Raw genomic sequence first — 15,030 nt, forward strand, 5'->3', positions numbered from 1 at the left:
ACCTTGGGTCCTGGCATTCATGTGGATGTTACATGACACTTACCACATACCTAAAGATTGTTGCAAACAACATACATGCTTTCATAGCAACGGTATTTCCTAATGGAATAATGTACTTGCTACACAGTAAAATCTGTTCAGGAATGGTTTGAGGAACCTGACAAAGAGTTCAAAGTGCTGACCTGGCCTCCTAATTTCTGAGATCGCAATCTGATCTAGAATCTGACAAGAAACTTACAAGACTTAAACATCTGCTTTTAACAAATTAGTGACAGATACAACAGAACATGTTCAGAGATCTTTTGGAGTCCATGCTTCGACTGTACATGCTGGAGCATATCAGGCCTATTTAATTACAAATTAAGTTGGGCCAGATTTCCAAAACAAGAAATTTTCAGTGGCTGGTAAGCAGCAGGTAATTTCAAATTGTAAATCAATACAAATGAAAGACAGAGGACCCGGGACACAAACCCACAATCTCCTTGCTGCGAGGCAACAGCACAACTATTGCGCCCCCTCCATAGGTGTACCGTACTACATAATATTGTACTTGATATTTTAAAATTACAAACACACAATTTCGAAAAACTAACCAATATCAACTGTAGGTTAATACTGTTCTGTACATTCTACAAAAAAAGTTGTTATGTGGTTCCACATAGCAATCAGTGCTTAATCTGACTGTGTTTTAAAGAAAATTCCAAACTGTTTGCATGTTTTCATCAAATGCAGTCTTCCTAATTCATTCTTTGCTTTGGGTGTCAATGACTGATCGTCATCCTGGCAGGATCGAAGCATGTGAGTGGAGGTCCAATTAATCATATGAAGAGAAGTGCGGAGACAGTGCTTGTCAGTAATGAGGATCTCATTGGAGTAACAATTTGATTAGTTTGCGAAAACCCACATTCACACTCGCTTAATGAAACTGGAATATAACTGAGATTCAATTAAACACAATTGATTATAGAATCATTTAGTATGTAGTAGCTGCCACAACCAACTGTCATGGCTGAGGTACTATCACAAAAAATATATATACATATATATATATATCACTATATCATAAACTACTACCATCACTTCTAGAAAGACAACAACGCGCTGCACTGTGGGTTGAATGTTTTTCTCTGGGGTTGCTTCTGGGAGGCATGTGGCCCGCGGGCCACCATTTTAATAGGCCGAGTGTATATGTATATTAATTAATGGACAGATATTACTGTTCTCCATTTTGTTAATCAGTTTCAATCTACTTTGTTTTCTCTGTTTAAACAAATCTGTCTATACTCATTATGTATTTAGTAATCTGTAATATTTGTATTTGTATTTATCTGTGAACTTGTCACAGCACTCTGTGTCTGCACTCAGTGAAGAGCACTGTACAAAAATAAAGTGAAATGAATTGAATGTACTGCTTATTAAATTTATCTTCCGAAGATAGTCTCCTGTTTTCGTATCTTTAGAGTGGTGGTCCATACTAGGTTTTCTTTTTTATTCATAGTTACACATTAAGTTTCCTCTCAGCATTTAAACTTTAGTTATATATTGTTTACTCTCTATAAAGTTTTATTTATAAATCATATTGTGTTTCTCAATGAAATAATGTCCTTATTAGCTGGTTGTTATATGTAATTCATTAAACTTATTCAGTATTTCCTAATGCCTTAAAATATATTTAACTGAAATACTAATGTCCATGAACTATTTGATTCAATGAAATTGCCATTAACAGAACTTCAAAATCATCATCTTATTATAAAAGTTATCAAACAGAAAAAATGCTTACTGGGCATGTGAACTAATGCTTACCTTGAATCACACCAAGAATACAGAACCAGAGCAGGAACCCACTTGGACGGTTGCAGCACTGCAAACATGTTGGGCTAAAGCTGCCCCAAGCATACGGCCCTTCTGAAAGCTCTTCTTCTGTCCGAGTCTCTTGTTTGATTTTTTCATCTCTATTTATTGCAGTTTCATCATCACTGCAATAAACTGGATTATCTATGCCATTCATAACTGCTGTTTCACGTTATCAGCTAAAGGATATCTGGATGTGCACATTGCTCACAACATGCTGCCTTTAGTAAAGAGAAGCGTAACAGTCTGATCATCTGAGGAAATGACAGGAAATGTTGACACTGACGCCTTAAGCATGTTGAAAGCCTATACTTCTCCAAACTACAACTTGTTTCACGAGTTTGGCATGTGTGGCTATTCCTTCTGTGAGATTATCCAGTAGTTCCCTTTATGAGAAAAAAAAAAAAAACAACAAAAAAGGTTTGCCCAGTTGTAATTAAGAGCTGTTTTCTGAAATTCAATCCTGTATTTTCCAATAAGATTGGTTGCATTTTTTTGGTATGAGACGAGAACAAATGTTGTATGTAGTGCAGTTGATATAATGAATTATTGTATTACTTTAAAAAGCTCAATAAAACAATTATAATAATGAAACCACTAAAAGAAGAAATATGACGAATATGCAAACCACATGCAGAATAAGGCAGAAATTTTACTTTGATGTTATAGTCCTCCTGGACTTAAGAATAAATGAAAGCCTAAAGGAATGAGAAGTCAAATAGAAATGTAACAGATTTACATTCCTGCTTATTTAAATTCAACTTCTGTAATTCATAAAAAGATTATATATATATATATATATATATATATATATATATATATATATATATATATATATATATATATATATATATACAGTGCTTAGCATAAATGAGTACACCCCCTTTAAAAAGTACGAATTTAATCAGTAGCTCAATGAACAAGAGAACAATGTCCAAAATTTTCACAAGGCTGAGTTTTATTGAACACTTGTTAAACTCCATAACATGAAATTAAGGTTAATAATATAACTTAGATCACAAAATCTTCAGTTTCACTCAAATTGGTTGAAGCAAAAATGAATACACCCCGCAACAAAAACTACTACATCTAGTATTTTGTATGACCACCGTGATTCTTAAGGACAGCACCAAGTCTTCTAGGCATGGAATGAACAAGTTGGCGACATATTGCAACATCTATCTTTTTCCATTCTTCAAGAATAACCTCTTTTAGAGCCTGGATGCTGGATGGAGAGTGATGCTCAACTTGTCACTCCAGAATTCCCCACAGGTGTTCGATTGGTTTCAGATCAGGAGACATACTTGGCCATTCAATCACCTTCACCCTGTTCTTCTTCAGAAATGCAACAGTAGCTTTAGATGTGTGTTTTGGATCATTGTCGTGTTGGAAAAGTGCACGACGACCAAGTGCACGGAGTGATGGCAGCATCTTCTCCTTCAGTATAGAGCAGTACATTGTTGAGTTCATGATACCATCAATGAAATGCAGCTCCCCAACACCAGCAGCAATCATGCAGCCCCACATAAGGACACTGCCTCCACCATGTTTCACTGTAGGCACCATGCATTTTTCTTTGAAATCCTCACCTTTACGACGCCATACAGTTTTGAAACCATTAGTTCCAAAAACAGTGATCTTTGTCTCATCACTCCAGAGTATAGAGTCCCAGTAGTGTTCATCTTTTTCAGCATGGGCCTTAGCAAATTCTAGGCGTGCTTTTTTGTGAATGGGCTTTATGAGAGGCTTCCTTCGTGGACGATACCCATGCATGCCATTCCTCTGCAGTGTGCGCCGTATTGTGTCACGGGAAACGGTCACTCCAGTTTGGCTTTCTACTGCTTTAGCTAACTGCAGTGAACTTGCATGGCGATTTTCTTCAACCCTTCTCATCAGAAGACGCTCCTGTCGAGATGTTAACTTTTGTGGACAGCCTGGACGTCTCTGTAAGATGGTTGCACTTCCATCTTTCTTAAATTTTTGGATCACTTTTGCTACAGTATTTTGACTGATATGTAAAGCTTTGTTGATCTTCTTGTAGCCCTCACCTTTTTTGTGTAAAGTAATGATTTCCTTTCTCAGATTTTTTGACATTTCTCTTCCATGTGGAGCCATTGCTGACAGCATGAAATGGGAAGGGCTTTTCTTTGTTAAGTAATGCCCTTTTATAGTCACCTGTCTGCTGGACACCTCTTAAATGAATCATTAGACTCACCTGTGGTCGAATGCCTGTTAATTGGACTTTTGTAGTCTTAAGTGTTGCTTTTCTCCTAAGACTATAATTGGGGTGTACTCATTTTTGCTACATGGGCTTGAATGAATTTGTTAGGATAATCACGTTTTTGTGTGTGCAAATTAACAAATCTTGTTTGCAATCAATGGCCCACATTTGTGGGAGTATTTTGTAGTACAGTATCTTCATCGACAATGTTGATACTGAAAGGAAAGTAAAGGTTTTCTGACAAATGTAGTGGGGTGTACTCATTTATGCTGAGCACTGTATATATATATATATATATATATATTTATATATATATATATATACACATCGGTTCATTTCACAGCTCTCAGTATCCTAAGGTCATTGTAATCCATGGCTGGATCTACCATCGAGGTAACTTGGGTGCCCATCCTGGGGCACTTGCTCATAAATGGGACTGTATATTTGAGAGAAAAAAATACCTATTAACACAAAAAGCCCAATTTTTCTCCAAAAGTACAGGTAGTCACAGTAATATACTGTCCAGCACCCTTCCCTATCTGATTATTATGATTATCAATCTATCCAATCATGCTTTAATAAATAGCATTTAAAAGAAAAATATAAGTTGATTTTGGTGGGGCACAATCAGAGCAGCTGCCTAAAAAGTGATTTTGATGAGATCATACAATCGAAAAAAAAAGAAAAGGTCCACATGGAAGATCTTTCAAAACAAGAGCCCAGCAGTGCAGTGAAACAAAAAAATAAGGAATGCAATAGAAGCAAAAGACACTGTTTTGTTGAAAAATACACCTGACATTTTCAAACAAATAAGCCAAAATGATGATCTAAACAAGCACTTTGAAGAAGTCGTAAATACTGCTAGTATCACCACTTTTAGCAGCTTTAGGAGTAATGTGGAGTCCCAAAACACGCCTTCAGCAAGAATGTGGTAGAAATGAGGCCACTGCTTAAGGGCAGCATGGCGATACAGTGATTAGTAGTGTCACATCACAGACTCTCAATGCTGGACTTTCAAACCAGTATCTAAGTGGATATTTCCCATGCGCATTTCTTTCTCTGGATGCATCCAGTTTCCCCTCCGTCCTTAAGACATGCAACAGTTCTAAATTGGATCAGTGTAGATGCACAAGTATGCCACCCCATTAGTCCGTGCCTCTCGAGCACTGCAGCTGGAATTGACTCTGGTGCCCTGTGAATCGGTAATTGGTAAAAAGATGGCTGTTACAGTTCAGTAGCTTCTTTTCTACTCACTGTAGGCAGCAATTAGCAGCAAGCTCACATGCATTCTCTGTGGAAGGTGATCACCTCAATCTTTTTAACTGTTCTGTAAGTAGTGATGATTCCCTCAGCAGGGGAAAAATAAGCAGCAACTGTAGTTTTTGGTGTGAAAATGCTTCACTCTTCTGTGATTTCTTTGAATCTATTTTTTTTTCCTTTATATCAAAAGCACAGAATTGCCTGACATATTTCCACTTTGGTAAATTGCTTTGTTATCTGTTCATTTTATTGATATCTACTTTATAAGACAACTGTTTGAAAATGGATGAGATCTGACAGTTAATCATGCCTCCCTCTTAGGGAGCTGAAGAGGCATCTGTTTGACTTTAGCCTTACCGCAAACACTACACAAATGTCTTTTATAACATGAGTGGAAACATCTCTTTCTGCATAACACGCACGGTTTAATGTATGCGCTGCTGCTCCTTCTAGTGACAGCACTGTGCTATTTATCAACCTTATGTGAAAATTCACATGGAGGAAACATACTATTTTGAATGATCGTTTTAACAGCTTTACATTTGGTCCAAAGCAAAGTGAATACTTTATTGCCATAACAACATTTGTATTTTGGTTTGGTGGAGCTCTTACATATAAAACATCAGTACAAACATCTAACTTAAGGACAAGAGTAATCCTCACTCCCTAAAAACCCATAAACAACATATTAAAAAAACACACCATTCTAGAAGACAATTATGTCAAGATGTCAAAATCTTTTCTCTTTTTATTTAAAAATGGAGAAAAGAATCAACATTATGGTGGTGTAGGAGTCAGCACTGCTGTTGTCCAACTCCAAGGACATTTTGGGCTCAGTTGCTTCCTATGCAGACTTTGCAGAATGTTTCCAGTTTCTGTGGGGATTTCCCAATGCTGAAATTACTTATCTTTTGGAATGAATGACACAATTAAAAATTGATGGACCAGAATCTTGTCTAGACCAGGTTTCTGCCTTGTTTGTGGTGCTGCGACTCCTTTATTGACCAAGATGGCTTAAGAAAACAGAAAAAGAAGTTCAGTGTCCTCATATCTTGGGCAACTCTCCATATTTCACAAGTTGAGATTGAAAGAGATTGAGAAGCTCTTCATCCAAGATTCTTTACAGGCAAACAGACTCACAGCCAAAATAAAACCCTTTAGTAAAGGTGTCTGGTTAAAGAAATTAAGGATAGTAATAGTCAGCTGGCATCAATGAAGTCATGCACAAGAGTTAATGAAATTAAAATAGCACTCAAAACATAAATATACACAAAATGCTGAGTGAGATGAAAGTTCATTTTCCGGCTTACATTTCCCTTATTAGGTATGGAACAGTGGTGCAGCCTCTTAGATCAAGTGTCCTAGGTTTGAATCTTGTAGCCCAACACTGTTCAGGTTGCACATTTCTCTTCCTGGCTTCAAGGCTTTTCCTCTGGGCAATCCATTTGTGCCCCCTACATGTGAGTTAGGTTAATGGGAAATTCTAAATGAGCTCTGTGTTGGTGTGAGTGGATGTGTTTGTGTGTGCACTGGGGTTGTCTGGAAAACCTGTCCCAGGTTGGTTCCCACTGGGCCCTCATGACCCTAAACACTATGTATAATAACAGAAAGTGTAAAGAAACTGAAATACATTTTAAAAAGGCAACGACCAGAGATGTGCACCAAAGTTAGAATCAATCCCCTCATCTCCTACAGGCTATTTCTCCTTCACTCATTTCTGCAGTTACACATGCCATTAACACTCCACTCAGCACAAGCATTTTACCTACTTTGTTGTCCTCTTCTCAAGAAGCCCACTCTCAACACTTCTCAAGTTAGTGATTAAAGACCAGTGTCTCTTCTCTCATTTCTATCCAAAACATTACTGTGTCTAATGAGGTATTTTCCTTTCTTCTACAGCACAGACTGCTCAATCATAATTAGTCGGGCTTCAAGAATGGTCATTCCTCTGCGGTAGCTCTACTTACTGCTGCCAACACAGAGCTACCAACATGTCATCTATCCTCATCCTGCTAGAGCTCCAGTCTGACTTTGACATGGTCAATCACCAGATCCTCCTTGCCTCCTTTTTTGACCTTGACATCTCTGGAACTGCACTTAGGTAGTCAGTCAGGTCCTACCTTTTGGACTGATCCTACCATATGTCCTAACAAGGAGAAATGTCAAGAGTACACTAGGTAAGCACAGGGTGCCTCAAGGATCAGTGTTGGGCCCTCTGCTCTTCTCCCTATACATCTGCTCACTTTAGACTTATCATCCAGTACCATGATTTCTCTCATCAGTGCAATGCTAATGATATGCAGCTACACTGTACCTGTTGTTCTCTCCAGAGGAACACACGGTATTGTCTTGTGTCTCTACATGTCTCTTTGATATTGCCACCTGTATGAAGGAATACCATCTTCAGCTCAACTTGGCAGAGACAGACCTTCTTGTTATCCCTGGTCGACCATCTGTTCAGCACCCCATCTATGCTCAGCATGGTTCACTACAATTAACACCCACAAAGTCGGTACACAACTTTGGGATGGTGATTGATGACCAGCTGTCCTTCAGAAGCCATATTGCTATGGTTTCTTGTCTTATAGTTTCACGCTATACAATATGAGGAAAATCAGATCATATCTAACAGAGTGAGCTGCACAACTCCTGTTCCAGGTTTTGGTGTTGTCACATCTGGACTACTGCAACTCTCTGCTGATGGGAGGAGAGGGCATATGTTCCCAAGCTGCAGGACAGAATGCAGCAACACATTTGGAATTCAGTCAGCTGAGACAGGCACATGTCATTCCTCTCTTCAGGTCACTACATTGGCTCCCAGTAGTAACGCATATCTACAGAGTAGATAATGGATCAACATCTTGATATATATGGAGACTCTTGTGGGGTCTTATGATCCTTCTCGACCATTGAGGTCTGCTGATAACAGAAACAACAACATTTATTTCTGTGGCACATTTTCATATACTGTACATAATATGCAGCTAAAAAAAGTGCTACAAAATGTGAAAAAAATTCTAAATAAAACAAGAATAATGAATAATTTATAAAAATAAATCAATAAGAGCTTACATAACATAGATACATAATTACTAGAAAAGTAGTGCCATTATATATACCGTATATACTTGCGTATAAGTCGAGTCTTGAAACACAACTGAAAATACATTTTTAAAATCTGTATGTAACTTCTACTGAACTGGTCATCATAGTTTGTGAAATATGACAGAAGATGCACAGAATTATGATTGTCCAATAAAAAATGTGTTCCCCCAAAGTCCCGCAATGTGTCAGGAGAGGCCCAAGGCTCCACCGACCTCTCCTTTTTTCTGCCGTTCACCCCTGGATATGCCTATCAGTCTCAGCTGATGATCAGTTCTAATCATTCTGGAGTCTGATGGGTGGGATAAGGAAAAAAAGATGAGCATTCAACCAATGATTTCACCTTAATTAATTTCTTTCATAGTTTCAAAGGCTTAGTGACAATATAGAAATAATAAAACTGGACTTGCTAATTTCTTCCTGGGATGCAGAAAGCAATTATTATGCTCCATGGGATCATTTTTGTGTTTTTTCCTTGAATTTTAAGATTATCAACAGTATCATCATAATTTTATTCTAAGTTTCCGGACGTTCTGGTTACTAAAGTAGTTTTTACTGATGTGCACGTAAATGCATCTGACACTTAAGTACCTGCCGCCTTTAAGTATTCAGTGTCATTTGCCCTTATGTCTTCTCTGTTCCTCTTTAGCTGTAATTATTAGGATACAATGAATGGAGTGAACTCCACATAAGAAAAGAAAAATGACAAAAGAAAATTGAGTATTTGAAGCAATGGCAAAAATACAAAAGCTTCATAACTTGTTATCAATGTAAATCTCATGCTGCTAGGCTTTTTAGAATGCACATCATGATTTAGGTATTTAAATCACTTCTCCTGGTTTCCAAATATTTTTGTCATTCTCTGAAATTCAGCTTTTTCAGGGTTTTGAGCCCCAGAGAATTTAATTATTTTCTTTAAATATTGTTTGTAAAAGAATTTTTCTTTTTGTGTCTGCACTGCCGTTTTGTTTTGCCTTGGGCACCACCATCTTGAGCCTTGGTTGCTACAAAGCTACATTTTGCACTTGGGCATTCGGTTCCCAGAAGTGTATGGTATGATGTCACTTAAAAAAATTATCAGCCAGCAAAACCCAGTAGACTGCTTCCAAAATTGTGTATAACATAGTGCTATACCTATTATATACAGTATATTCTTGGTATTTATACTTTGAAAATGAATTTTTACTTTTGACTTTTGCTTTATGATTTTGCCAAGATGCTAGTCTCTGTGACTTCCTGTTTTTGACCTACACCTTGTTATTAGGTACGTGTTAATGTTCTGGTTCCTTATATCTGCCTTAGTGGTTTGCCAAATTCTACCTTTCTTTTTTTTTAAAAAAAAAAAAAGACAAACAAAATAAACAGTGATATCACTCGGTGGTAAAATGACTCACTGAGATTGAAATGGCTTGGAACAAAAACCTACTGTCACAAAGGGCCCACAACCACTTGAGGACCACTGTCTTATAGTGTACCTTTGTGAATATTTTGATTTCTAGGATTTAATTGCTATCGGGATTGGTGTTTTGGATCATATGCCTAACTTTTTTACCTTTTGCTTTTTCTGTTTAGTCTTGATGAACTTCGCCTTTGTGTTCCCTGTCTTTGTGTTTTTTAACCACGTATCTGTTGCCTACTCTGGTCAGCTTGTCTTGATCTGCAATCCCTTCCTGCAAATAGAGGCTGCTAAATGCGATGGTTCTCTTCTGCATCTGAAGTTTCTGTGCTCATGGCTTGGGCTCCTCAGTTCCAAGGCTGTGGCCGGTTGGGATGTGATGAGAGGGTGATCGCTAATGAGTGGCGAACTAGAGCTGCGCAAGTGTACTGTTCTCTGTACTCCAAGAACAGGCACTTTCCTTACCTAAGTAGTACACCTTTAAAGAGATCTATACACTGTTGGAATAACAAAATATTTAAAAATGATACAGAACAGAAAAGTATAAGAAGCCTATAGTTTTAGACACTCATAACGTATCATGCATAAAAAGTAATTCCACACCAACTTTTTCATTCATTTTATTTTATTATATATCTCTGTTTATATAATTGTAAGCATTGATTAACAAGTAAATTATTAATTCCACTAAAATTTATTCTGCATAACAACACCGGCATAACCATTTACCGTATATATACTCACGTATAAGTCGGGTCTTGAAACCCGAAAACTCGATCATAAAATTAGACCCCGACTTGTATGTCTGTTCAAAAATGCAACACTTAATTTTTTTTTTTTTACATCTTCTTGCCTCCTCCAATCTCGCATCAGTTTCTCAGACGCATTGAATTTTGTTGCAGCAGCACAGTTACCAATTTCTTTCGCTACTTCAACAACGTTTAATTTAAAACCAGCTTCATATTTTCTTCTGATTGAATGCTCCTTCATAGATAATGGAAGCTCTTACGATAAAGGAGTATGAGGGTGTGAGATACAAAAAAAAATCAGTGCAAACGTTGCTTTGGAATCGTTCAGGTATTACCGTGTGGTCACGTTGGCACAATAGAGAGAGAGCGAGAGGTTAGGAACACGTGCTGATACAGCACATTGCCGCACCCACATAGAAAAAAAAGGCAGTGTGCTCCGTGGCTACTCTCTCAGGTACATGTTAGCATATCATAATCCCTTGTACCAATAGCGTGAGTTTTCCACATTCAACTTATACGACCGACATTATAAAATACGAGTAATTATACTGTAAAATCAAAACCCGACTTATCCGCATGAGAACTTATCCGCGAGTATATAGGGTATGTTATGAAGTCACATATTTTGTTGAATGGAGCTCTACTGTGTATAACACAGTCTGTGTAATTGTAATTTTGTTATAATTTCAGTTTTGTATTTATGGAGATTTTAGTTTATTCTCTTTGATCAGGAGTCATGTTTCAATGACATCATTGGCTTTCTTATCATTGCAGCCATTAGTAGAAGGTAATTGCCACTGCTGTAGAGCCATGTGTGACTAACAGAGGCCATTTTATAAAAATACAAACTACAAATCTGTTACATTGAAAGCTAAATAACAAAAAAAGGATATTTTTTTTAGATCTTAAAATTTCAAGAATACAACTTTGGATGATTTAAAAGTAAAGGTTTATTTGCCTTTTTGTCCTTATATACCTCTCACTGTTTATGACCCCTTAGCTGTTCTCCCCTGCTCTGCTGTTTTTTATCAGTTTGAGCCGGTGACTCTATCTTGTTTACATGAGATTGTTGGTCAATCAAAGCCCTCAGGTTCTCCTTTTGATGTTGTCCCACCTTCTCTTTTTAAAGAGATTATTTCTGTTTTAGGGCCATCTGTTCTTGCTATTATCAATAGCAGCCTTTCCTCAGGCGTAGTTCCTAATTTGTTTAAACATGCCATAGTGCAACCATTGATCAAAAAACCAAGCCTAGATCCCACTGTGCTATCCAATTTTAGACCGATTTCCAAGCTTCCATTTCTGTCCAAAATTTTGGAGAGAAGTGTGTATATTCAATTGAAAGCCTTTTTAGAAGAAAGTGATGTGCTCGAAGTGTTTCAATCTGGTTTTAAGCCGCTTCACAGTACTGAAACCGCATTACTGAAGGCTTTTAATGACATCCTTTTGGCAACAGACTCAGGGGATTATGTGATTTTAGTTCTGCTCGATTTAACAGCTGCTTTTGATACTATAGATCATAGTATTTTATTATCTCGTCTGGAGCATTGTGTGGGCATTCGTGGTACTGCCTTGGCGTGGTTTAAATCGTACTTGACTCAAAGAACTTTTTCAGTGAGGCTAGATGAATTTAGATCCTCCTCTGCTTCACTATCATGTGGGGTTCCGCAAGGCTCCATACTTGGTCCTCTGCTATTTTCTTTGTATCTCCTGCCTCTTGGCTCTATTCTTAGAAAGCATAAAATTGCTTTCCATTGTTATGCAGACGATACTCAGGTTTATGTACCCCTCAAACGCAAGGATGCTTACTCCATACAAACTTTGGTTATGTGCCTAGAAGAGGTGAAAGCTTGGATGGCAGTAAACTTCTTAAATTTTAATGAAAATAAGACAGAGGTTATAGTTTTTGGTCCTGGGGGCACCAGTGGGTCTATTTCTACTTCTGCTCCTGTGGATTTGGGTCCCCTTGCACAATATGGTACACCTGTTATTAAAAATTTGGGTTTTAGGATAGATGAGGATTTTAGACTGGACAGTCAGATCAGCGCAGTGGTGAAATCTTGTTTTTTTCAGCTAAGACGTTTGGCGAAGATAAAAAACATTCTTTCCAAATATCAATTTACAACAGTAATCCACACCTTCATTACAACCCGGTTGGACTATTGTAATTCGTTGTATGTTGGTGTTAGCCAGTCCACCCTGTCTCGGCTCCAGCTGGTGCAAAATGCTGCTGCCTATAACTTATCTTGGCATCTGAATTGAGTTTCCTCTACTCATCTACTATAATAGGACACTACTGTCTTTGTATGTGTGTCCCAGAACCTGTGAGCAATCTGATTCGTCAGTTTGGCCTTGGTCTGATTGTTCAGTTTGTCTTTGATGACACAATCGAAAGAAGAAGAGGATTTAGGGTACAGGAGGTGTGCTGAGAGTCGCTTTTGCAGATGAGAAGTACTTGCAAGAACACAAACGATGTTTGCACAGTGGGTAATGGCGGCCTGTTGACCATTGTTGATAGTCAAAAAGCAGACAGTGCCCATGAGACCTATAAAACAATAAGGAATGAATTTTTAACCTTACTCTTCTAGAAGAGTAAGGTGGTGGTCAACAGATTATGCAGTTCATATATTGTAAAATGCTGTAATGCAGCTGTAGGCCTATGTGGCTAGAGATTGCCATTACTCTCTCCCTCATTCTAACTAAATGTTATCCCTACGAAGCATGTCGTTTGGTTCTGTTTACCTTGGTTTTGCTTGGACCTTCTCTGTCTCATATTGTCCTCTTCCAACGGGCTAAGTTTGTGTGTTGGGGTATATCATTTGGAAGATCAGATCTTTGTTACTGATTGTTATTGTTTTGTTGACTGAATTTTCATTTTATAGAAAAACTGTTGACTGTTTTGTTTAATACAATATTTTTATCAAAATTCCTATAAACACTTGATCACAAAAAAGGAAAAATGGAAGCAGCAAAGCATACAGAAATCTTTCTGCAGTAATTAAAAGATCAGGAAGTTAGGTGAGAGACTGATCGTCAAGAAAGACAAAAGCCCAAAACATTCAGTCAAAGCCACAGATGAGAGCTTATAACAAATAAATCAAGGATCAGGACTGTTCACATGTCAATCCAAACCAAATTATAGAGTAGGAGATGAGAAACAGTGTAAATCAAATGTCCCCGTCCACAAATAAGCAATTATGCATGAAGGGAAAAATGGTATTGTTCAGATGTGCAAAACTGGTGACTTGTCCCAAATGACTCATGACCAGAATTTCTTTTAAATGTAGCTTAACCAAAGGGTGGGGGAATATTGCAGAAATCCATTATTTTCTATATGTATAGAAAGTTTTTCATTATGGAATTTTTCTTTTGACTTAACAGCAAAAAATCCCAAGGATGTACAGTATATTATGACTCCGTATTGTAACACAATAAAAGGTGAAGAAGTCCATAGACACTGTCATGGCAAAATAACATTTCATTAAGAGCAAGCCAGATATAAAGATATAGTTTATGCTCTAAAAGGACCTAATTAGAGAAGAGGGTTGCTGCATTTGAGTGCCTGACACACATATTTCTTGCCTTTTGTATTTTTGTAAAGGCCTGCAGCTAAATTAAATAATGAAGTGCTTAAGCTCACTCTTGCCTCACAGTCATTATTGCCACAAGGCGAAGAATCCCCATTACAACACACACTGCTATAGCTGTAAGCAGCTTTCCTTAACTATGCTGTTCTGTTTCCCTCCCTGCAGTAGTTTCTTAATCCACCTGTAAATATTTCCTTTGGCCTTCATAATTTCAAGTTTACTTAGTCATCTGTAAAGCAGAACATACTCAAATGCCATCTGAAAATACTCAACAGATATTTGATTGAGCTGTATTCACAGAACTGAAATGCTACAAACTTCTGATCGTGAAAACAATTGAAAAAATGGAAATGTGCTTTATTTGTCAGCCTAATCGGCTTATATTTTAAGAAAGTGCACTTAGCTGCATAAAGCCGATTATTTTATAACCGCTGGTTCTGCAAACGTGTAGCTATATGTATGCATGTTGTGCTTAGCAAACTCAATCCGTCAACTTCCTGCAGCTTGAGCAAACTACTGAATAGTGACCTAAAAGAAAAGTGATTAAAATGTGACACTATAGCTTTTTAAAATATACATTGTAATTTATCATGTGCATATCTATCTATCTATCTATCTATCTATCTATCTATCTATCTATCTATCTATCTATCTATCTATCTGTAGATATATATATATAGAAAAAGAGAGAGATAGACATATATAGATATAGAAATCATGTATGGCACGCCTGGGCTGGCATTCCATGGGAGACCATCAGAAAGAAAAGGTAGGACACTTGGTTTCTTTGCCATGAAGTTGGCAGGAATAGACAACAATTTGTGCAGCGTCTCAGCATCCCAGAAGGGGTGGATAAAGGACCCT

General features: G+C 37.5%; 1 protein-coding gene across 1 annotated transcript in view; it reads right to left on the minus strand.

The window, feature by feature from the left end:
• The window catches only part of LOC114654645 (solute carrier organic anion transporter family member 4C1-like), a 116,479-nt gene extending 114,334 nt beyond the window's left edge, over window positions 1–2,145 (minus strand). Inside the window, exon 1 of the mRNA XM_028805292.2 lies at window positions 1,807–2,145. Within this exon, the coding sequence (XP_028661125.1) occupies window positions 1,807–2,011 (205 nt within the window). The 5' untranslated portion in view covers window positions 2,012–2,145. The remainder of the gene's footprint in view (window positions 1–1,806) is intronic.
• Between the last annotated feature and the right edge of the window lie 12,885 nt (window positions 2,146–15,030).

The sequence above is a fragment of the Erpetoichthys calabaricus genome, chromosome 7, assembly GCF_900747795.2.
Source record: "Erpetoichthys calabaricus chromosome 7, fErpCal1.3, whole genome shotgun sequence".
NCBI classification, from domain to species: Eukaryota; Metazoa; Chordata; class Cladistia; order Polypteriformes; family Polypteridae; genus Erpetoichthys; species Erpetoichthys calabaricus.